This window comes from Colossoma macropomum, unplaced genomic scaffold, assembly GCF_904425465.1.
Source record: "Colossoma macropomum unplaced genomic scaffold, Colossoma_macropomum, whole genome shotgun sequence".
NCBI lineage: Eukaryota > Metazoa > Chordata > Actinopteri > Characiformes > Serrasalmidae > Colossoma > Colossoma macropomum.
This window is the reverse complement of record NW_023494804.1, coordinates 21,290,109-21,315,058: the sequence shown is the minus strand read 5'-3', so window position 1 is coordinate 21,315,058 and position 24,950 is coordinate 21,290,109. Positions and strand designations below refer to the sequence as shown.

At 37.8% G+C, this 24,950-nt stretch overlaps 1 protein-coding gene across 1 annotated transcript; it reads right to left on the bottom strand.

Moving 5' to 3' along the window:
* Positions 1-309: 309 nt before the first annotated feature.
* Positions 310-23,929, bottom strand: cercam (cerebral endothelial cell adhesion molecule). Its single transcript, XM_036595030.1, has 12 exons — positions 23,613-23,929; positions 21,635-21,745; positions 17,898-18,015; positions 17,500-17,634; positions 15,645-15,849; positions 15,341-15,460; positions 12,738-12,814; positions 10,738-10,844; positions 9,940-10,072; positions 9,022-9,149; positions 7,926-8,129; positions 310-3,126 (listed from the first exon to the last, which is right to left on the bottom strand). The coding sequence occupies exons 1-12, from the start codon at positions 23,813-23,815 to the stop codon at positions 2,892-2,894; spliced, it is 1,776 nt and encodes a 591-aa protein (XP_036450923.1). The 5' UTR covers positions 23,816-23,929; the 3' UTR covers positions 310-2,891.
* Between the last annotated feature and the right edge of the window lie 1,021 nt (positions 23,930-24,950).

The following is a 24,950-nucleotide window of genomic DNA, read 5'->3' as shown; positions in this document are numbered from 1 at the left end:
GACTGGTTTATAAAGAAGAATTTCACCAATTTTCCAAAATTTCAAATTCACAATTTGGTATTTATTAAAAGTCATTTCGAGTGATTTGGTGTGAAATTGGCCATTGCAGGGAAACATACAGAAAAACTTTTTTTTTTACAGTGGTGGTGACAGGAACCAGGGGTCACATCTACAACACAAATATAGCCAGTTTATTTACTACCCAAAATGACCAGTTGATCTATACTTATCTTTTGATCTTGACAATATTTTGGAAAACAGGTTATTTATATTTTATTGACCAAAAAAAAAAACAAGAAATTCTTAACATGTACTTTTTTATTAGACCATTTTATAAAGACGACCAAATATGTTATACATCAACATTTACATTAAATAAATAAGAAAAAACATGAGATTAAGGGAGATGAAGATGATATTGATGATGATGATGATGGACCAAAAGTTAAAACTGTACTGACTGGAAAAATGTACAGAAAAGAAGTTAACAACTGATCAGAAACTCATGCACACAAACATACACATAACTTCACACATGCGTTTTTTTCCTCTGATTGTTTTTAGTATCTGTGCAAAGTGGCCATTTTTATTCTCTATTTAATTTAGACTTTGGTGTAAATCTGACAAACATTACAAAACATTTCCTCCATGTGTTTAAAATGCCTTATAAAAAAACATGCTCAATCTAAAAAATGAGCCAAGAACAATAAAACTATACTAATAAACTGGCAAATAATAACTGGGATGCTCATTATTCCTGAATCGTTACTCCTATTCAGTAACCTAATGCAACCACATACAGTGCAGTCTGTAAGTGTATGAACAGTGAACAGTTTGTGTTGTTTTGGCTCTGTGCTCCAGAACACTGGATCTGAAGTGAAACAATGACTGTGCAGTTCATGTGCAGACTGTCAGCTTTAATTGATGGGTGTGTGTGCCAATACTGGATGAACTGTCCTTCCATTTTAGAGGACAGAAAGAAAGTGAACAATTAGCAGCTCAACTGTTTCTCAGCTGGCTGTGTGCACAAGAGACAGAACAAAGTGTGTAGAGTACATTTTTGACATGCTGCTTTATCTGGATTCGGCTCTTGTTGTCTGTCAGCATGAGCACCAATCAAGTGTCAATGGCAGCAAAGCAGACCAGGTTAATTAAACAGAAGCTTTCCAGGCCAACATGAATAAATCTATCAGATAGTAATAAAAATGTGAAAATCAAACGTAGCAATGCACTAGATGCATTAGTTAGCTTAATAGCTAATGCAAACACATTTTATACAATCACATGCTTGCAGCTTTCTGGCAACAGTTTGGGGAAGACCCCTTCCTGTTCAAGCATGACTGTGCCCCTGTGCACAAAGCGAGCTCCAGACATGGTTTGATGAGTTTGGTGTGGACAAACTCCAGGGGACTCCACTGAGCGCCCACCTTAACCCCACTGACCACCCTTGGGGTAAACTGAAACGTCGATTGTGAGCCAGGCCTTGGTTTGAGGGGCAGCTTCATAGTAATACGCATGGGATGGAATGGGATGTCCAACAAACTCACATAGGTGTGATGGCTAGGTCCACATACTTCATACACAGATGAAACAACACATGTGCAGCTTAGGCCCAATCCCATTTCTTATTTTTACCCCTACCCCTTGTTTTTGAGTGCCAATTTGCCAAATCTTGCCCTCTGAAATGGGACCCTCAAATAACAGCCTTCATTAACAGGCTACTAGTGGTGCTCTGTAGGCCACCCTGCCAGTCTGCAGTGATATGAAGCTGGAGTCAGCTACTCGCCAGCTTCTAATTCAAACTTTTCCTGTTCCACCTTAAATGGAGCAGCAGTTACATTCTGGCGCTTCAGGTGTCAGTACTGCTGGACTATTTAAGGTGGAACAGGGAAATTTAGTTAGCCAGCTGCCGAGACATTAGCATACTATTAGCGCTGTGAAGAAAAGGACCGCAATACATTGAAATGACATTAAACTAAGATAAGACAAGATAAGATAAGATTGTAATTTTATAACAGAGGAAATTCTCGCAATTGTGGGTTTCTTTGGTCGCTTGTGCAGCCATCTTGCCAGTTTTCTTTTTTTTTTCTCATAACACTCTGTTTGCAGGGCCATGTAGCCCTAACACTTCACTCTACCCCTCTTTCTCAACAAAAAATCAGGACACCCCATCCCCTAGACATGAACACGCAAACAGAGGGCTAAGAGCTAAGTGGTAGGAGCAGGGAGTGAAATGGGATTGGGCCTTAGTGACCACCATTGTGTCTCACAGTGTGTGCCTCACATGTAAGAAAGCTATTACAGTATTAATTAAAGGATAAACATATACATGCAAAAATGGCCCACAATAAACATTACACAGTAAAGATAAAATGCTTGACAGATTGACTACTTTTGGTTCTATATAAAAAAAACTTTCATTAGTTTAAAGTAAATAAAAATCAATAAAAAGGTCCTTTGGAGAACCAGAAATGGTTCCTCTGTGGCATCACTCCAAAGAACCCTTCTGGCACCTTTAAAGCTGACATTCTACACTCTGACCTGACAATGAAGTCATTGTTTTGTTTCAAATCATGTGCACTGCTGTACAAAGTAAAAACCATAAAAAACTGCATGCTGTGCTCATTCAGACTGCACTGTATGTACCTGAGAACACATACACAGATGCACAAACACACATAGGCACTAAGCGGGGGTCTCTCGGAGCAGCTTCCACCTGAGAAGGGGTGTGTGTTATAGTGTGTGTGAGTATTCCTAATAGGCTTCTGTGGTGAGTAACCTTATCCAAGAACAGCTGGTACAGTCAATGGAAAAGTCTCTCACACATTTTCACAAACCCTGACTTCCCGAATGGCTAACTCATTTAGAGAAGTGGCTCACTGGCCTGCACCTTACAGCTCATCCCTGTAGGAGGCGCTTTGAATTCCAGCCGGCGGGGTCCCTCCCTTTAGGGTCTTGTATGAGCCCCTCCAGTCTGTCCGCACATTGTCATTGTCCCACAGTGTGGATGTTTCTGTATCGCTCACCCACCCCGGGTCTCCGGCATAATGACAGGGCTGCACCAGCAGGGGGTTTGCAGAGTAGGCCTGCAGGTTCCGGTTCAGAAATTGGGATCTGTAGTCCTCACTGTTAACAAATACAATAAAGTCATGACACTGATCAAAGTGCTGGCATTAGTGTGACACATTCTCATAGTTAAAGGGGCAATCTGGTCTAAAACTAGATGTTAATATTATTAGTTATATTATGCAATATTGTGTACAACCACTCTGTACCTCTCAGGCTTATCAGTTTGAAAGAATGCATGATTTTATGTTTTCATTCATCAGCGTTCTCTTACTACAATACCCAGCACTGCAAATGTACAGTGTAAATACGTCATACAACCACTGAGAATTGCTGAATCCCTCCTGATTGCTGGCCTAATCACTGAACTACAGGAAAATAAATACAATCAGGCTAGCATTAGCATTACGTAGGCTTTTAAACAAATTCAGAAAGAAAATACTGACACTATCTTTATTCAGCATAAACAGATGTCAGAAAGAAGTTTTTACCCTTTTAGCAAGATAAAAAAGCCAAACTGGTATTGAGAAAGCCAGCTACCCTGCTACCTTTAGTTTTTAGCTTCAAGTTCAATTTCAAGAGGCTTTATTCTCATTTCAGCTATATTCAAGTACATAATGGAACGAAAACAGGCCCACGGTGCAACACAGGAACACAAGTGTGAAACAATACAATATACACAGTGCAAACAATACAGTGCAATAAATACGAAAGATTTACAATAAATACAAAAACAGAACACAGGCAGTACATGGTACTAAGAATATGTAGATTGTGCAAAGCAGGATTTAACATACTATGACATATTAGCAGATAACCTAGTATATTTGAGCATAGCAGTAATTTCTGTCATTTGGGTTATCTACTCTCTCCATTGTAATGACTTTATAGCTACTATTACAGACTGCATACACAATCTAACTGCTACAGTTATATGGCTGCAATAAGATGTTTAGCAATAATGTTGACTATCAGCCTTTCGTCTGCGTTTGCCAGCCAAATGGATTCATGGATAGATAGACAGACATGGAAAACCATTTCAAAAGAGAACACCCAAAAATCCATCGCAAAGCAACTGTAGTTTTTCAGCAGTGCCTCCCACCTTCAAGATGGGCCTACATCACCAGAGGAGCGTTTACCTAGTCGTTGGTTCACAGATGGTTCAATTATAATTAATGTTTTATTATTAAAACAGATTATGAAATTATTAATTTTGGCCAAACAGTCCCTTGAACAGGGAATGTTTAGATAATTCATCTTACATTTTGAAATTTGCCTGGGTAAGCTGGTAAAAATGAAGGAAAAAGTGTAAGAAACTGGGCGAATGGTTCTGTAAATATATACTTTCCCATAGCTGCTGACTGACTGATTACCCTATTCCCACCATATGTATTCTGAATAGGCGAATAAGCAAAGTGGTTGCCATGAAAACAAGATGAATTATTGTTACAATTGATACTTGTAGAGCTCAGAGCTAAAGCTAACAAAATATAATAAAATGTCACTTAGACTGAGAAATAGGTGTGTAAGAGAAGCACCTGAACTATTAAAAGCACTCAACTATTTACAAGTCTTTTCCTGGCCAGCTGGCACAGGATTCCTGGGTTTTTTCAAACTTGGAATGAGTGCAAAGTGCTGGACCTCCACCAACTCAAACAGTGACAAATTCTCCCAGAATACAGGACAGCCAAAAAAGGAGTGTAGAGAGAGTAAGCTCTTTACTTTAAAACTTGCAATTTCAGATCTTCCACTATTTGCCCATCATCTACATTCCGTATAAAACTCAGAAGACACCTGCAGGTTCACTGATCATTTTGGTTAATAAATAAAATGGCTACATTTGTGCTGTAGACACGGCAACCCCGGTTCCCATCACCGCCACAGTAAAGAAATCTGAGTCTGTAGGTTTCTCTACAATAAACCATTTCACACCAAATCACTCTGAATGACTTTGTTTACATCTCAATGACTTAATTATTCAGAAGTTTCCACTGGGAATAGCATACATTGGCAAACTTTGTAAAGCAGTAAAACATTTTACATTTGTACAACGTGGTTATTGTCTCCCTCCCCCATATGGCACAATAATATTCAGTAGAGATACATTCTGAGGACAGGCTAGTGTTACGACTACCAGTGATTATAATTTCCAAGACTGGAAACCAAATTTAAGCCATCGACTATGTGCCTGAAATACAGCAGTAGTAAAAACTGCAGTGAAGAGGCAGGAGATAAGAACAGAAATCTGTTTTTCTGCCAAACACAAGGCCTCAAGTACATTGTTAGTGCGGAAATACTACATGAAACCAATGGGATTCAGAGTGATAAACAGTCACTTGTTTCCTATCAGACAGCGCACCAAAGTACAGATAACCGGACCCGGTCAGACAGTCTGTGTAATAAGTTACTGTGGTGCACATCTCACACCCCAGCACTATTAACAAACTACTATTAAAATGCTTTCCACAGACATCTGTAATGCGCCTGTTATAAAATGTTCATGTGATAATGACAAGTACTCGGCTACTTTTTTGAATCACTACTTAACTATTAAAAAATTAATAATTGTGCAGCACCTAGTGAACAGTGGGATCTTTAAATGAGTGTGCTTATCTGGATTAGAGACAGAGGTGTGTGCGCATGTGAAGAGTAAAATCTATGTGAATCTCCTGCTGAGGAGATGGAATGCTTCTGGCAGGCACACAGCAAAAGCGGAGAGAGCCAGAAACCGAGAGGAAAATGGAAGGAAAGAAAGGGCAGCTAGCCAGTACACACACACACATACGTGTTCTATGCTTAAATTAATTCCTGATTTAGTAAGGCATTATGGTGCTCAAATCTTTCTAATGTTTAAATCTTGGTCATAACGTGTTCAGTAATACTACAGAACAGTACATTTTTCAGTTCAGTTATATCAGTTTTGATTGTCTTTACAGGATTTCAGAACCATCTGGGGAATGAAATGCCACCACATTTCATGGGGCTGGAAAAAATGAGAGAAGGAAAGAAAAATGAGAGAAATGTCTGCTTTTCATAGTGATGCAGGCTGAAACGATAGGACACATGTTGCAGTAAGCTATTTTTCTAAACTCAGGGAGTTTAAGGCTGGTAATATTTCTGGACCATGAACTTCAACCAAAGACCTCAGAATTAGAAAACCACAGCCCAACACAAGCATCCTAACTATGGGTTATGTCACATACAACCTAAACCGCACATATAGTTTGGCACTATACCACAGGCTGATCTTTTCTTAGATTCCAGGAAAAAACTCTGATGGTATTTATAAGCTTAGACAGTTCCACCACATGGAAACAGTAAAACATATATACATTTTACTTGTATCATCACAACTTTCAATATAGAAATGGCACCATGCCACCTTTTATTTTCTGATACCAATATTGAGTCCTCAAGCCTCCACTGATAAAACAAAACTGCTATACTTCGATAAAGTGATCTATTTTTAATTTATTCATTTCACTAAAGATGACCATCTAAAAGTAGTCTATCACGCTAAAACATGCTACTACCCCACAGAAAGAACTACACAGCTAACAGCTCATCACACATCATTCTTTTTTTTTCTACAACATCAGATTCAGCATTTTCTGCTGATACTGACCATCTCTATTTCAATATGCACGTTATCTCCAGCAAAGCAGTGCTACCAGAGGCAGCAGGAGGTGAAGTGCTTTGACCAAGCGCACAACCAGGTACACCCAGCCAGTCCTGGGATTTGAAGCCATGACCTTCTGAATTCTTTGTTCAAATATGTTTGCATTATATCCTATTTTCATCCTTCATATATTATATACTTTTAAAATGAGTTTGATATACCCAGAGATACTTTTTCAGAGTGTCTAACACTTTTCACATGATCAAATACAGCTGGTCAATGTTTCAACAGTCACTATAAGGTAGCGCCAATACTATGCACACTGTGCAGCACTAAGACCAATTACACAATCTTTGTCATTAAACAAGCAGTTGGGAAGTGTTTCTTAAGTACCAATGATACTCAGATATCCATCTCAGATATGGTGAAGCAATTTATCATAATGACAATAAATACTACATTGCCCAGCCCAATTATCACATAAGCCAGCAAGTTACTGAACTGTTTTTCCTTATTATTGGATGTTTACACTTTGTTAACCATTCATATATTACATTTTCTTAAATCAAAAGTTTGGAGTAAAAATTCTAAACAAACATAGATTATATAGTGATAAACAGTAGTAGTGACCACTTTGAGGTCTGAAATTTGTCCATACTTTTGTCCAAGCTTACAGATCACAGTCTGTTATAGTGTCAGAAACCACATAAGCAGGTCTTTTTGAGTTTATTTTAGGGGCCCATGTCCTACAATTCTCTTGAATGTTATAAGGTCTATGTACCAAAACCAGTCCTAATTAATTTTCACACGACCATTTCTCAACCTCCTTTTATCCCGTAGAATGAAACTGACAATAAAAAAGGAGGCTGAAACAATCATTGTGAAAGGGTGAGGCTAAATTGCTGTAGGCTGAATGTGTGGAATTTGTGACATCACAGAATCAAATAACTGAAAACAGGTCTTTTACTGCAGGTTTGTTTCATGTATATGGACTGTATGGACTGGGTATTGTATGGAAGGCTTTAAAACTTTCCATACTACATCAAACTTTAATTTTGAACCTTTAGCTCTTGTGTAAAACTAAAGAAGCAAACGTCAGACACCAAACATGATCGAGTATACTTAGAGAAACTGTAAATGAGTTTTTACCCTGATGTTTCTTTAAAGAATATGTTACATATGCCTTTTCCTCATTTTTCATGCTCTGGTCTGGTCTCATTAATGTCTTTGCCATACTCACTTGGGATGCTTGTCGTACATGATGGGCAGAAACTCATCCACAGGAAGCATTTTGGAGAGCGGTTCTGCATTGATTAGTTTCTGTGCCCCCTGCAGGGAGATGGCGTAAGAGAGGGTCCAGTAGGAATAACCAGCAAACACCAGGTTTCTCACGTTCTCCACGGGTTCCTCCTCTCCAGGGTTTACCTGCTTCCTGCCCACATATCTGAAACACACAAACACACACAGAGCAGAAAGTCAGGCACCAGAAGGCGCTGTCCTGCTGTCAGTGGGGGAGTAAAAATCCATTAGTTTGAAGGTGATGATTCAACTGTAATGATTTTGGAATGTTGCAATTTATAATAATCAGTTATAATAATATTAAATAAACTGTGCTTTCTGTCTGGCCAAAACAAAATTTTCTGGCAATTTTCAAATGTCAAAATGTCAAAAAGGCTTATTTGTTTGATTTTATTGACCACTTCACAGTTATAAATAGTTCATCCAGTTACATTTGTGCATTCAGTGTATTTTAACAAAATGATCTGAATTATAGTGAAATTTGAGATTTCATGATGCACTGAATGGTTTCTTAAATAACTGTAATCTAACCAAATTAATTAGGTCAGCTTAAGTGTTGTTCCTGTTAATTATTTGAAACTTATTAAGCTGTACAGTCCTAGCATTATATTATAATCATTTACACATGTATCTGGAGTATATATATAATTTAATATAATTAAAAACAGCGATTCCCAATTTTTTAAAAAAGAAAATTAAATGTATTTACATGTTAAATGCATTTGCCCTGTCATTTTGCCCCAGAAGGTGGATTTATGTGGGTGTGTGTTCCTGTGCTGACATGAAAATTACACACTAGCAACAACAAAATTTGCCAACAACAAACTGCAGGTTCCTCTGGCAAAAAACAACTACACTGTTTGTGACCAGTTTCAGGTCACCCTTAGATACAGACCCACATGTAAATGGTGTAGATGTGAAGTTTTTACAAAATCCTTTATGATTCTATGTTATGTACTATTCACAACCAGAGCACCTCTGGACTGGTAATTGGTAATTCTTGGTAATGGTAATTGTTGTATACAGCTGTCACTCACATGATGTCCCAATCGAGCTCTGCTAGCTCCACCTCCTCCATCAGCTGCATGATGCGGCGTTTGAAGTTTCCCTGAAAACGCACGTCATCCTCAAAGATCAGAGCTTTGTCCAGCTGCATGTCCACCATCTGAAAGAGAGAGAGAGAGAGGAGAGAGAGAGAGGGAGATGTAGACTTTCACACACAAACACAGACCATTTCCCAACATATATGACACCCATTATCCCTCTCTTATGTTATCAGCTATGATATTCATCAAGGGTGTAAAAAGCACTGAATCTTCATAATGTCTAATAAAGTGTGTCCTCTTTGGCCAAAATGAAATTATTTGGCTGTTTTCAAGCATCACAGTCCAAAAAAGGTTTGGTGTATTGTTTCTATTGTCTATATTTCACTGCTGTGTACAAACATCCTCCAATCACATCTGTGTATTGAGTGTTTTTTTGAGTTTAATGCGAGTAAAAATAGTAATGGCATTCAGTACATCCCCTTTTGCTGTACTGATAACGTGCACTTAGGCCGATCTGCCACGTACTCCACAAGTTCATGCAAAAGCCCCTGATGAGTAAATCAAACCCACCTGAGAGTCGTCTGAACATAGGCTTCAATGAAAGAGATTAAAAAAATCTGACATTCTTACACAAAAATCTTAACATGGTTAATGTCCTAAATTTACTTACATTTTTGAAAAGTCTGTTCTAAAATTTTCAAAGTTCAAAGACTTTTCAGTTTGCTTTCAGACTTTTAGACCCCAATATATGTCACACACTAATAAAAGGTGAATACTGAGTGTTCTGTAGGTATAGTTTTCTTCTGTCATGACAACTGCTGTACTCAGCTACATGGGTCAATGGAATAACAGTTACAGACTACTGAGCTGCATGTTTCTGAGTGTGTGGCTCCTCTTTAGGTTACTCACCTCCTTCCAGATGTAATAGTGGCTGAGGAAGCAGCCCACCTCTCCCTTGGTCAGCGAGCGCCCAGAAAAAGGGTCATTGTATCCTGGCAAGATGTCAACACCCAGGATCTTAATATCACTGCTGTTCAGAGCTCTACAAACAAACACACAGTCGAATATTTGTGATATTTGTGAACTCCTTAAACTGTAGGCTTATTGTTCAATTGTTCAACTGATTATTCAGCATCCCCCTTTCTGTTGCCGTTGTTTGTGTTTACAGTTAACACTAAATTTCATCAGAAATCATGTGACCACCAAACAGCCTCCAGGTTGGATTATATTATCCCAGGTTGGAATAATCCTGGATTCAGATTAACTGTACTGTGCAGTCCCACACTGTCCAGTATAAAAGCACCTTAATATGTAAGGTGTAATTACAAAAGTGAGGAACTGAAATGTGAGCCCACATACAGACCCTTCTAGGTTTAAGGGGAATTCCACAGATTTTTAATATAATATATTCATAATTCAATCACTGTGATATACATATAAAACATACATATGTTTTAGGCCAAAACCTTCTCAAAACTCTCGTTAAATAATATCTCAAGCATCAGGCATTGCATTTGTAACTATTTCCTGTAATAACTTTCTGTAAGGTGGCTTCTATAGGCATTCTAGAACAGAACAGATTCCCTAGAGTGGAGCATTTCATACCAGACTAGTCTGAGTGACTTAGAACACTGAAATGACTAGCTGTAGAGATGAAATCATTAGAAGTAGACACTCATTTCTAAGAATTAAAGAGAAGGAACTAACGCTCCGTCCACAGCGTCCACCACTTTAGCATTGATCTCCAGCTCATAGAGTGACCACAGCATCCTCTCCCTACGATCCGGCCGCCTGCGCAGGTTTATAAGGTAAATCTGAGGAACACACACAGACATGCATATTGTTGCTGTCCAAATAAATTTCCAAAACGGTAACTTTTCAGGAAAAGGGAAGAAAACATTTCTTAAGCTTTAATGTATGTTCATGTTAAAAGATTATTACTAGCAATTTCGGACCACTGACATACCATTGAATAAAACATCTAAACATACATTTTCTTGTAAATGCATAATAATTAAATTTACAGTTATGACTGTATACAAAATAACAAAAATTATTAAAAAGACAAGTGTTTACAAGCAGAAACTTCAAGCCAGCTGTTGCTGCCGTATTATGAACACAGAACGATGCTGTGGGGAAAAAACACATGATTTCCAATGAGGCCATTCTCTTTACGGTCACATGGCCACTAATTGGATATGTATCCACATATGAAAGTGGCTCAGATCTGTGCCATAATAAAGGGGAATTCCACTCAAAATTTATGCATAATTGAATGGTTAAAATATAGACAAAGTAATTAAAAGTGGTTTGATGTGACACGCTTCGTGTTAGAGAAACAGATACGTTCACAGTGGTGGTGATAGGAACCAGACATCTGAAGAGTTTAATGCCTCTAAAAGCTCCATCACAGATAGTTATTACATGAATTGATTATGAATTCACTGTCTGATGCCTGAGACATTGTATAATGATAACTTGGAGAAGGTTTCACTCTTTTTTTAAACTCATTCATGGAGAAGAGGTCCACATAAAAACTCAGGAGACACATGTGGTCATTTTGGCTAATAAATAAACTCGGTGTTACAGATATCTTGACCCTGGTTTCTTTCACGACCACTGTAAATAAATCAAATCTTCTCTACAATTGATCATTCCACATCAAACCACTCTGAATGACTTCATTTACATCTCAACTACTGAATTATGCAAACATTTTACAAAATTGATGAAAAGCACCCTTTAAGGCAAAGAATAAGATGTGTGCCTCTTCCACCTGGTAGCCTGACTCTTCACACATGCACAGACGTCTAGACCAGAGGCCTCCTGTATCATTTGCAAAAGGCCAGTGTTCCTGCAGGTTTTTATTCCCATCAAGCAGAAGCTCACCTGCTTCCACTTTTTAATCAGCTAGTCTTCAGACATCTGATTAGTTATATGAGGCATGCTCATGCTTGGTTGCAATAAAGATCCGCTGCTGCACTGGCCCTTTATCAATAAGACTGGTGACCGCTGGGCTAGACCTTTAAATAGATCTCTTATGGTTAGATCTCTATTTCACACAAACATACAGTATAAGCAATGCTGTGAGGGAAGATAATTATAGGCTGCTGTGTGGAACTTCCGACTGTAATCACATCTCCTGTGCGAGTGTGGTAAAAGGGGAATTTGGGGTGGGTGCACTATTAAAAAAGATGGTTCTTTAAGGGTTCTTCAGTAAAGAAAATGGTTCTATAACGAACCATGAACACTCAAAGAACCCTTTGTGTAATTAAGGGTTCTTTGCATCATGAAAGGGTTCTTAAGAAACGTGCTGTAGATGGTTTAATATAGAACTTTTGAAAGGGGGTTCTATATAGCACTCAAAAGGGTTCTTCTATTTTTACAGAGTCAAGCTTGTAACAATAGAAGAACCCTTTTGGGTGCTATATAGAACCCTTTTCAAAAAGGAGCACTTTCATGATGATAAGAACCCTTTAATCATGCAAAGGATTCTTTGAGTGTTCATGGTTCTTTATAGAACCGTAAAGTAAACAGTAAAGAATATTTTCTTTACTGAGGAACCCTTGAAGAACCAGCTTTTTTAAGAGTGTAGGCATAGAGCAGATTGGAAGTTTAGAATCACTTGTCATATTCAGATTTATTGTTAATTCATATACAACAAAAACTGCAGGTTCATGTTCATGAAAGGGTTCATGTGGACTCACCTCATCGAAACCCATCAGGTCTGTCTGCTTTGGAGGAACGTGGACGTAGCGGGACACGTACATGGGGGGCCCATCAACTGCAGTAAACATCATTACAAAATAAAGAATTTAAAAGAACTTGTTTGCATTTTATTAATTTTACTGCATTTGTAAAATTCCACAAACAAATGACACATTTTTCCATAATTCTAATCCAGACAGATTTAGTCCTAATTTCTACATTTTATATATGTTTATGTATCAACATTAACACAGCTCCCCTATCGGTGCAGCCCTACAATTAACCTTATTAAAATTAGATACACAGATTCAGAGTCTCTGAACCCTTGAATTCATTAAACTCTTACCCCAGAGTAGTTGGTGTGCGTGCATGTCCACGCTGATGATGCCAAATGGATCTGAATGTGAAACTGGAGCTTTCTGTGTGCTACCAAGACGGTCCTCTCTGCCTTTATTATTGTATGCACTGTGACTGCGCACAGATTCAGATCTTTAAAAGCATATTACTGACTTTATCAGTCTGAGTAATAATAAAGGACCACTGAAGTGTGAAGTATATTTCTGTTCTTGTGTTTTTGTGATCAAAAAGGTTTAGCTCTCTACATCTCTACATCACAACCGCTACATGTCAAACAATCGCCACAAAAGGATTGAGAAATCACATTAATGATGTAGAATATCAGATTAAATGGCAGAAATAACCACATGTATGTTTTATTACACACTTCTTTTAGTGTATTGCGTCCACGATTATAGAACAAGCTTCCTGCTTTATCTCTTTTTAGATGTGTTTTTCTAAATTAAATTTTGTTGTGTTTTAAGTCACTCTGGTCTCTTTTTTTAGGAAGAATCTTAAGACTTTTCTCTGCTTTCATGAATTAATTTTGTTTTGTCTTAGAAACTCTGGATCTTTTAAGAAGAATTATAATATAATTATTAATTTATTATAATACTTAAATATTATAATATAATATTATGATCATAATTAAATATTATTAGCCAATGCGACACCATCAAATTACAGCCAAGAGTGTTGATTTTTGAGTGTTGGTAATTAAACAGGCTACCAAAACGCATGATAAACAAAACAACCAGCACAACAAGACCCTCTGATATAACAGAACAATCTCCCGAAAGGATCGTTTAATTTGTTTGCATTAAAGAAGTATAAACTAGGGAGAGGTGCATTTTATATTGTTTCAACACATGCTGTAAATATCGCAGCAACATGAATATGAACTCTTTCTGCTCCAAAAACGGTTCTTTATTCAGTAGAACTGACCATTTTTAAATTCCACAAGTTTTTTAGATTTTGGGTAATAAAAATCTGTGCTGTATTATAAAACACTATTTCAATAAATGTGATTAATAGTTTTTCTATCAAAATCGCAATTTAAGAGAGTGCAAATTTCAAATTAGGATTTTTTTTATTGATTATAGCCAACATTATCAAACTCATTGTCTCATATTTTAAGAGGGGAAATTTAACCTAATAACACAGAGCGTGTGAAATGCCTGTAGATAAGTTAGACCAATCAGAGGCAATCAAACCTCCATGTGTTGTGACATCACAAACACAACTTACTGGCAGTCTGGGACACATTCAGGGGTTAGGCCTCAGGCTGGAACATTCCGTTTTTTTGGCCAAAAAAACAGAACTGAACCTTAATTTATAAAATATAATCACAATTTAAATTGCAATATTAGTCTTGAAGTATTAGTATTAGTATTGAAAAACTGCAGTTAGATATTTTTGTCACGCATCCCTCCGGCTCTGAGGCACACTTGGACTCCATCTCCCAGAATCCTCTGAGAGATCACCTGACTCACATGACTCCTGACCTTCCCTCGCGCTCCAATCAGCGCTCACAGTCACCAGAATACTAACTCTGTTCAGCTGTCTTCTTAGTCATATGACTACAGTAGTTTAGTTTATAAGCCCAGGCTTTAGCATAGTCTAGTTGTGAGGTGTTGCATCTATCCAGATCTACTGAGCGATCTATTGTGTATGTTATTCCAGTTTATGACCATTTTGCCTGTTTTTGACCAAAGACCTGGTAAAGCCTCTTTTTTCCCTTTTAACCTCGAGCGTCTAAATCTTTCTCGCACGTTACAATTTTCCCCAAATAGTTTAGCCTTACTTGCAGGTTACACTTATAAGAACTGCTGGTACAAACACATACTTTGTGTTAATTAGACAAAGATAAGAACACATATGAAATGAAAAAAAACTACAAGAAAAGAACAATAACTATTGAATAACTGAGAATGATAGTTCCTAATGGGCTTGGACAATGTAGAAAAAATGTGTTTCCTGAATTAAAACACCCTCCATGACTCATGGGCAGAAAAAAGAAAGGATATAAAGAAAGGTTCATAATAAGCGTGTTTACTGTGGGCTCGTGTATGTCAAATCAGGAGCACCAGTGTTCCTTGGCAAAAAATGTACCAAAGAGCCCTGATAGGTTTTAAACACTTTCATTTTTTACAGAGCAGTATAGAGCAATATCATATATTCTTTTGAGTAAATGTTAGGACTCAGTCACAGACTGCCACAAAGAAAGAACAGTTCAGAGCAAGCCAAAGTAACAAGCCAAACTCACTCAAAGCTTCCAAGTAGAGATGGACGAAGTTGATGCGGTCATCCTCCACAGTCTGGTGTGGCTTGGCAGGAACGTTCAAGTAACCATAGCGTTCTTCATTGCAAAGATACATCTGCACCTCTGGATGAACACAGCACACATTTCAGTCTGATGTACATACCACCACAAACTACAGCACATAGCAGCGCTCATTGCAATGACCACCCATATGGCCTGTGTCCTAAAACACACACTATACAGCTAATAATTACACTACAGAACAAATCACAACTGTGTAACTCAGTTGTGGGCTTAGTAAGCTTACCTGACACCCTGCAGGAAAAGGCGAAGACAATGATGTCATCGAAAGGCCATGAGTAGTCTTTGTGTGGTGGGTGAAAGGCGAGTTTCTTGGTGCCCTCTTTACGCAGGTCCAACAGCATGGTGGAGTGCACCATTGGAACAGGGAAGCAGCCCTTCCGGTAACGGTTCCTGGTCGGGAAATACTCTGCTGTGCGACGATAGTAACCCTAAAATACACCCAAATGCATCAACAGATGTACAACAGTAAAAAATCAAAAACTGATCAACTTTAATTATGAAGTAATTTTATCTGGGGAGGCCCTGTAATTTAAAACAATAGTGTCAAGATCTGATATTTTAATCCAGTATGAATCTGCAGTGAGTGTAGTTTTTACAGTCTGGCAGTAATAATTATGGAGTGGTTTTAATCCAGTATGAATCTGCAGTGGGTGTAGTTTTTATAGTCTGATAGTAATAATTGTGGATGAATCTGCAGTGTGTGTAGTTTCATAGTCTGACAGTAATAATTGTGGAGTGATTTTAATCCAGTATAAATCTGCAGTGAGTGTAGTTTTTACAGTCTGATAGTAATAATTGTGGAGTGGTTTTAATCCAGTATAAATCTGCAGTGTGTGTAGTTTTTATAGTCTGACAGTAATAATTGTGGAGTGATTTTAATCCAGTATAAATCTGCAGTGTGTGTAGTTTTTACAGTCTGATAGTAATAATTGTGGAGTGATTTTAATCCAGTATAAATCTGTAGTGTGTGTAGTTTTTGTAGTCTGATGGAGTGATTTTAATCCAGTATAAATCTGCAGTGAGTGTAGTTTTTACAGTCTGATAGTAATAATTGTGGAGTGATTTTAATCCAGTATAAATCTGCAGTGTGTGTAGAATAATACAATTTATTGCCATGTGATGTGTTGTTGTTAATCAGTGCATCTTGTGGCAGAACGCTATAGCGAATATCCCTGATATGACCTTTCCATCTATCCTGTATCAATCAGCCATTCAAATCCTGGCACAGTACATTACACAACATTCTCTGGTAAAATTTTCAGTCCTGACTTAAATAACTTCACATCTTATAATGTGATCGTTCTCTAGTTATAAGGACATATGGCTGTAAACTGAGATTTCACCTACAGAGAAAGGCCATCACAGAGCAACTCAAGAGCAACTCAAGAGCAAAGTGGCAAGGCAAGATGCCATCAGCTAAGATCGAACCCATTACCACATAGCTTAGAGACAAGTCCTCTGGTTATTGTAAAAAGATTTTATGAACCCTGTTTAGTTTATTATTCACTGACATTAAAAATGCTTCAGAGATAAACACTTGGTTAGACTGTAAGAACACAGTGGGGAACCCTCAAGGCCTTTTAGGCCTTCAGAGAAGGTCTAGCGGTTTCTCAGAAATACAAAAATACATGTCTGTAATTTTTAGTTCATTTTTATTTAATAGATCAATCATGCTCGTTGTATTAAACTCTGCAAACACTGTAGTAATGCTCTAATTTTATTGTTAAGTTTTGTTTGGAAACAAAAGGGTTAAAATCTTAAACCATGTCTCACACTGGTTAGCACTTCAGGAGCAGGACTGAAGTCCTTACATGTTAGATTAACTACCAACATAAACAGCAACTGACAGTGTAATCAACCAATCAGGTTTGATATAAAATAGGTGGGTCAAATTTGGCTCTGATGGTCACATTTCACCATCATAAAATGATTATCATACATGCAAAAAGGCTATAAAAATAAGTGAAAGAATGCTCATAAGGTACAATACACTATGCCATGCTGATACACAGTATTGCGAAAACTCACCTTGAACAGCAGTTAAAATAAGGTTTCTGGACACAAATAAACAAGCTTACCTGGGGGGTGATGCCACACCAGTAGTTGGAGTAGGCAGACTGAGAGTCCAGCATGGGGGCGATGACAGACTTATTCTCTGCAATCAGGAGGTTCAGGGTGTCCGGGTTGGTCAGAATGTTGTCTGCATCTGCATACTAGAGAAGAAAGAAGCATATAAAGCAATAAAATACCCAACAAAAAAGCCAACCTGACTAATAATGAATTGAATCTAATGGGCACATGTTGGCACTTGCATGATGCTTCCAGTAAACATGAGGATATTTACAATTATTGAAATATTTCTTCAAAAACAAAAAGGCAGTTACTTTTTTTTTCTCATAACACACTCAAAAGAGAAAGTGTATGTTTCTGTGTGTATGTATGAGGGAGCACCTCGTTCTACCAGAATGTAACCTACCAGGATGTAGTCAGCCCAGCGTTTCTTGGCGAAGTTAAGCGCTGCCTGCTTGAGCTTCATGATGTACTCATAACGACCGTTACTCCAGTGCTTGGGCCCCAACTCACCAGCATAAGACCTGCAGAATGAGACAGAAAGCCTCTGTACAAGCACACTGGTAGAGTTTACTACCGTCCTGACATATTAAAGAGTTGTTGTTTAATTTAAATGAGTCATGCGATAATAACAGGAACAAGAGGGTAACTGTAAGCAGGATTAGCCCCTCCAACTAATGGAGATCTACTGTCCTGAGTTCACTTCCAACACCTGGCCATAATATTTGGATGCCTATATAAACAGCCTGCACTAGAACTACATAGCTAAGACAAGCATCTACTGTTGATTCTTCAGCATCATGAGTTATATTGTCCATTGTTACATTGTCCCTGTTGCAGTGGTGGACAGTAACTAAGTAAATGTAATTCATTACTGTACTTAAGTAGTTTTTCTGTACTTTACTGAAGTATTTCCATTTTGGGTGACTTTTTACTTTCACTCCACTACATTTCAAATATCTTACTTTTTACTCCACTACATCATGCGAAATCTGTCGCTCCTTTTGCTTATGTATGCATAAAAACGTAATGTCAAAACGAAAGAAGTGTGAAGCAAGAACACCAATCAGGGTACAGCACAGACTTTGCTTTGAGCTTGTTTTGACCTGTTGGACATACCGACCCAGTGCAAGCATACAGTTCAACATCAGTGCAGCAGCACTAAATTTTGGGAGTGCCAATACCAACATAGATGATAGAGCTAACTTAACTTTGTGGGTAAATAGACCACAATATAAAAATATGTACACATTTGCAGTTGTGACTGATGTGTCTTTTTCTGAGTTTATACAAACACTATTTCATTTTGTAGTAAATTTGTTTTTGCTAGTTTAGGTTTATGAACAGAGACCTGCAGATGGAATATAATCAAGAAAAACTCATTTGTGAACCTGTGTTTAAAGCAAGTTTTTATTAAACTTAAACTTGTAACTAAGTTGCAAAGAAATCTTAAACCGAAACTTTGCTTGCTTGTAAAACATTATTCAGAACCATTAGCCTACTGTGTTTTGCACACAGAGGAATTAGACCTCCGCATTTAACCCATCCATGCAGTGAAACACCCACATACATGCACACTAGTGAACACACACACTAGGGGCAGCGAGCACACTAGCCTAGAGCGGTGGGCAGCCCTATTAGGCCATAATTAGTATAATCCATAATCTTTTAGTACTTCTACTTTCAATACTTAAGTACACTTGAAGGCAAATACTTTTGTACTTTTACTCAAGTGGAGGTTTAAAGGGAGGACTTCTACTTTTACTGGAGTAATATTTTATCTTGGGTATCTCTACTTTAACTCAAGTACATGATTTGTGTACTTTGTCCACCACTGCCCTGTTGTAGCAGTTGTATTTGTTGTACTGTATTGTACCTGATATGTTTCTAGTGTTAGGGCAGGGGTCATCAGCTCTGATCCTGGAGGTCTGGAGTCCAGCCCTGTTTACAGAAGCCCATTCCCACCAAAATGTTCCTTCTCTGTTTTTGGCAGCAGTATGTCAAAATACTGACTTATTATCACGAAGTACAGACTTTGTTCTCTATATCATTTTCTCAAAATACTGACTTAATGTCTTGAAATAATCTTTTTTTTTTTCAAAAAATTGACTTAATATCTTGAAATAATAAGTAACAAAAATCATCAAAATATTTCAGTCTTTTCAGAAAATACAGTCATATGTAAAAGTTTAGTCCAATGCTGTATTCTGTTGATTTTGATAAGTTCTGTTGATTATCTGTTTATAAGTGGACACACTTAAAAATGAAATGAAATTTTTCTGCTATTTTTATTGCACAATTTCTATTTATTTGCTGAGTTTAACGTATTGAGGAAAAAACTAAAATATAAAATGTGCCATAACCTTCTCACAGGCCCCTTCCCCCAATTTGGTGAATTTGTCCAATAAACAGTAACTGGACCTTAAAATGTGCTGAAGTGTGTTCTCTGTGTGTCAACTGATTTTCATTTGGCCAGAGGTGCCTAAATTTTGCAAGCCATTATTCTGACATTATTACAACATGCTAATTCAGTATTTTTGACATAGTAAGAGAATATTTTGAGAGATATTATGTCAGAAAATTGATATACTGTTGTCAAAAACAGAACAGGAGAAAGCTCTACCTGGAATGGGCTTCCCTAACAGTTTGACAGTTTTCCCAAAATGTACTTCAGTCCTCCATGACCAGAATCACAGACCTCTGGCGCAGAGTATAAATATTGTATGTATTATAGCTATTTTGCATATTATAGCTGGTGTAATGCCATGATTTCCTATAAAAGGATTAAGAAAGTACCTATCGAGCTATCTGAGAAGGCCTTGATTAGCGGCATTAGAAGGCATGGATTAGGTTCTTCCACAGGGCATCACTGACTTTAGCTGGAATGAAATCACCTTCCAGCAGCCTGAGTTTAACATAAGCTGGCAAGCTAAAGCTTGTCCAGCCATTCCAAAGAGGAGCCGTGAGAGCAGAAATCTTCTGTCCTAGGGCAGCTGGGATACTATGATGACCTGTACAAAAAGGCTGTTAATATTCTAATTCCTAATTATAGTTTAATATTTCAATGCCTTCATCAAAACTCATTTGGGAATTTTTACACTTAATTAAATATTTTGTATTCTCAGAGGATTCTGTAGTTCTGCACAAGCACTTCCCTGGAGCTTTAATATGTCTTACTCGTTAGCTTAAAATAACTTTTACTAACCTAGCCTAGAATGACTATTGTTCACATCACGCTGTGCAAGTCTACGTGTACATCTTTGAAAAGAAAAGGATGATTTGCCTGGCCTGCTATTATATATATACATATATATATATATATATATATATATATATATATATATATATATACATGCTTCTCTTATTGTGGACAACTTTACTCATCTCCTACACAGCTCCGCTCAGTTACTCTCTTAGTTATGGAGCCTGTTGCAAAATAAATAATTAAAAGAAACTACTTTTGCAATGTAATGAATTCCTATATTGTCTATTTCTGCAGGCCCAATGGTGGCCATTCCACCAGCATAATGGAAATCAACTTGGATTCTTTTAATTAAGATAATCAAACAAAATATTTTTAATAACTCTGTGGTCAGACTAACTAGGACACTATTGACTACAGCACAACGGCAGCTTCCTTGTAATCAAATAAACAGCCACGACAAAAAACTGCATCTAAAGTAAATAAAAACACTGTTACAAATGTTGACTTATTTGTGTATGAAGATAAAAAAGAGCAGTTCCCGTCTGGTTTTGTAAAGTATACAAACTTCCTTTAAAGTATATTCAATCAACATTATTGAGGGAATGCATAATTCCACTGAGGGCCCTCCCATACATGAGGAAATTGCATTTTATAGATGCAGTGAAAAAGGTCTGAGGTGATTTTTGTTGTTTCGTGACTATTGCATTCAGCCTTTCTTATTGGCTTACGTGTGTCTTGTTTCTATGTCCATGTCTATGTACAGTGTGCCCACAAGACCATTTTTGATTCAGACTTTTACAGCGTATCAAATTTCTGTGATACACCAGTTTTAAGAATATGAATCCAGATATCTAAGCATAGATAGAGAGAATCTTGCTTTGAAGTTCTAACAAGCAACAGAACTCAAATACCATTCCTTTATTATAAAACAGCCTTACGTTGGTTTGTCCATAGGCCTCCACTCCACATAGTGATAATACTGCTGCATGACAGTGAGCCACTCTCGGAGGACTGCAGTGGTGTTATCAATGTTATGGTCTGTCGCCGCCCTAGTGGAAAAACAAAGGGAAGACATGAGGGGCAGTTGAGCCTATGGGTCCTTATCTGGGCCCACACTTCAGCTGCTCACTCTTAAAATGATATAATATACATTTTAGTTTCATAGTAGCCACCAAATAATTCATAGTATGCATTGATATACAAAATCAATAACTGAGCATGTAGCCTAAGGTTTGAGGGGTTTAATAAGGAGCAGCAAAGTGCAGTCCTGAAACACTGTTTAGTGATTTTCCTCCGTTAAACTCTCTTATTAAAACTGGCAATTAGATCCTGAGATGAATCAAGTGTATCTAAGTAGGACAAATCACCTGGACCCAGGCCCTCCACTCCTGGGTTAAATCAAACCTATAAAGGCATGCATGATGTTAATATGATCCAAAGGATTTAGATAAGCATGATAATGTTTTCCAGTCCAGGATCATCTCTGTACTCCAGTTTATCTCCCTGCTCTAACACATTACATTCAACACATTAGTTCTCAAACAGAGAGATCTTTATATCAGCAAAGTACACACTTAAAAGATGGTTCTTCAAGGGTTCTTTGATAAAGAAAATGGTTTTATGTAGAACCATAAACACTCAAAGAACCCTGTGCAAGATTAAAGGGTTTGTTGCATCAGGAAAGGGTTCTTCAGAATGTGCTGTAGATATTTCTATAAAGAACCTTTTTGAAAAGGGTTCTATATAGCACCAAAAAGGGTTCTGCTATTGTTTTAATTCCAAGCTTGTAACTAAAGAAGAATCTTTTTTGCTGCTATATAGAACCCTTTTCAAAAAGGTTCGATATAGAACCACCTACAGCACATTTTCCATCAATCTGAAGAACACTTTCACCATGTAAAGAACCCTTTAATCATATACAGGGTTCTTTGAGTGTTCATGGTTCTATATTAAACCACTTTCTTTACTACACTAAAATATTGGTTCTTCAAGGTTTCTTCAGTAAAGGAAATGGTTCTATATAGAACCATGAACACACAAAGAACGCTTTGCATGATTAAACCGTTCTTTGCATTGTTAAATGGTTCTTTAGATTGATGGAGAATGTGCTATAGATGGTTCTATATAGAACCTTTTTGAAAAGGATTCTATATAGTGCCAAAAAGGGTTCTTCTACTGTTAAAATGTCAAAACTGTAACAATAAAAGAACCCTTTTGGTATTATATAGATCACTTTTTAAAAAGGTTCTATATAGAACCATGTAAAACACATTCTCTATCAGTCTGAACAACCATTTCACAATGCAAAGAACCCTTTATTCATGAAAGGGTTATCTGAGTGTTCATGGTTCCCTACAGAACCATTTTCTTTACTAAAGAACCCTTGAAGAACCATCTTTTTGAAGTGTGTACAAGTACTGACGATGTCCACGATATGCACAGAAAAGCATACTGTATTGTAGCCTATGGTGACATCAATTATCACGATAACGATATAGATCGCAATACTGCCCAGCCCTCCCTTCACTAAAGAACCCTTGAAGAACCCTCTTTTTGAAGTGTGTAGCCTGTTTATGTGAGCAGTAATGGTGAAGGATGCAAGAACATTCCTGATATGATTTTCCATGGGGTAATGCCTTTTATTCCCAACAGAGTGGATGGAACTACGGTGCACAACGTGCCAAACTGCGACATGTATCCGTTCTACACTCAGAACTACAGAATAACTGGATTTTAACAGTTGAATGTACCAAGGAAGACAGTTTGATGTCAGTGGGGGATGGGGGGCTCCTTCTGAGGAAAACATCGGAAGAGTGTAAAGGAATTTTAATATGACTGACTTTTACTCCCCCCTGTGAAAGCAGAAGAAAAGGAAAACAACAGACTTTTAAGAATGGTTGGAGTGAAGGCACGTACCAAATGGAGATCCGGTCTTTGGGGTAGTTGAGTCTCTCCAGAGCTCCAAGGTAGTAAGGCAGAGAATGAGCAGCGTTTCTGGCGATTATGGCTATTACGACAGTGGGCTGCTGCATTTTGGACTCTTCCGTGTAATTTTCCTCCGAAAAGTAGCATTGTGTCCGTGAAAAGGCGAGCAAGAAAGCCAAAATCCAGCGAAACATCGTACTCCAACACGGCTTCGCTCACTCGCTCAGCCCTGATCCGCGTCAGCACTTCAGGGGCTCTTCCCAACTCCCAAAGCAGCCAACGTGGGTTAGCCCCACATTACAGCTTCCGTAAGAGGACTTATCCTCACACAGCTGGCCAAATGTTCACGCTTTGGCAGCGGAACGTGGAAATGTAGCATCTCTCTTCAAACAACTGAGAAATTACAGCCACTAAACGTGGAGTAGCAACTTTCTGGAGGCTACTGAATTTTTCCTAATGGGACAATTGCTTAAAGAAAAGAGTGAGACTGTCACATCAAGCACTATTTTACCAGGAACATCCACTGTTTCATTATAATTAAGGTACATTTATCTGTAGAAAGACACTAAGTCAGGATAAACAGTTGCCATGTTCACGGATACAAAGCCAGTTGGGCCGTTTTAATATATTAATATTCAACGTGTGAAAGTTATTTTTCTACTCAAAGCATAAAACAAACGATTACACAACAGATGCTTTCAAATGGAACTATTTTCCAGCTGTTCGTCCAAGGAGTAATCTGCAAGTTTCCTTGTGACGTTCAAAAAATGTTATATGTGCTTTCGATTAACAACCACAAGAGGTCGCCGTTGAGCTTAATCAGGCCCAGCTTCTCTCTGGGCTCCATACAAGTATAGAATTTGTATTACAAGAGCTGTTACTTTCCAACAGATGTGATTCTTAGTCTGATCTCCATATGGAAATACACAGTCAGTTGTAATTGAGGTATCAGGTACGGATCCATTTCCTACTGCCTCTTCTTGTGGAATGAAAAGTGCTGTTGCATTTTAATTTTCCCAGAGCACTCACAAAAACTCCACATTGATTGGGCCTCACATTTATCACTAGCTGTCCACTCGCAAAGCAGAGAAGAATTGACCAGAGAACATCCACACTATTGAAGTCTTGCACTAAAGAATGCTGAGACACAAGTGTGAGTGAGAGAGAGAGGGAAACAGAAAGAGAGAGAGAGGGAGCTCATAAAGGAAGGGTAAAAGCACAGCGCCTATAATGAGAAAAGAAAGCAGAAAAAGACGGATGCAGAGGCAAAGACGAAAGAGAAAGAGAAACAGAAATAGAGCTGACAACCAGCTAAACTAAATTTAAGGG

What these genes read in the sequence shown, in the direction of transcription:
- cercam (XM_036595030.1), bottom strand. Translation starts at nt 23,815, where the DNA reads ATGTTTCGCTGGATTTTGGCTTTCTTGCTCGCCTTTTCACGGACACAA. An exon ending in GCTGGGCTGACTACATCCTG is followed by an intron (nt 17,635 to 17,897) that starts GTAGGTTACATT and finishes TTTCTTCTCTAG; the next exon opens with TATGCAGATGCAGACAACAT. An exon ending in GAGCTCGATTGGGACATCAT is followed by an intron (nt 8,130 to 9,021) that starts GTGAGTGACAGC and finishes TGTGTGTTTCAG; the next exon opens with ATATGTGGGCAGGAAGCAGG.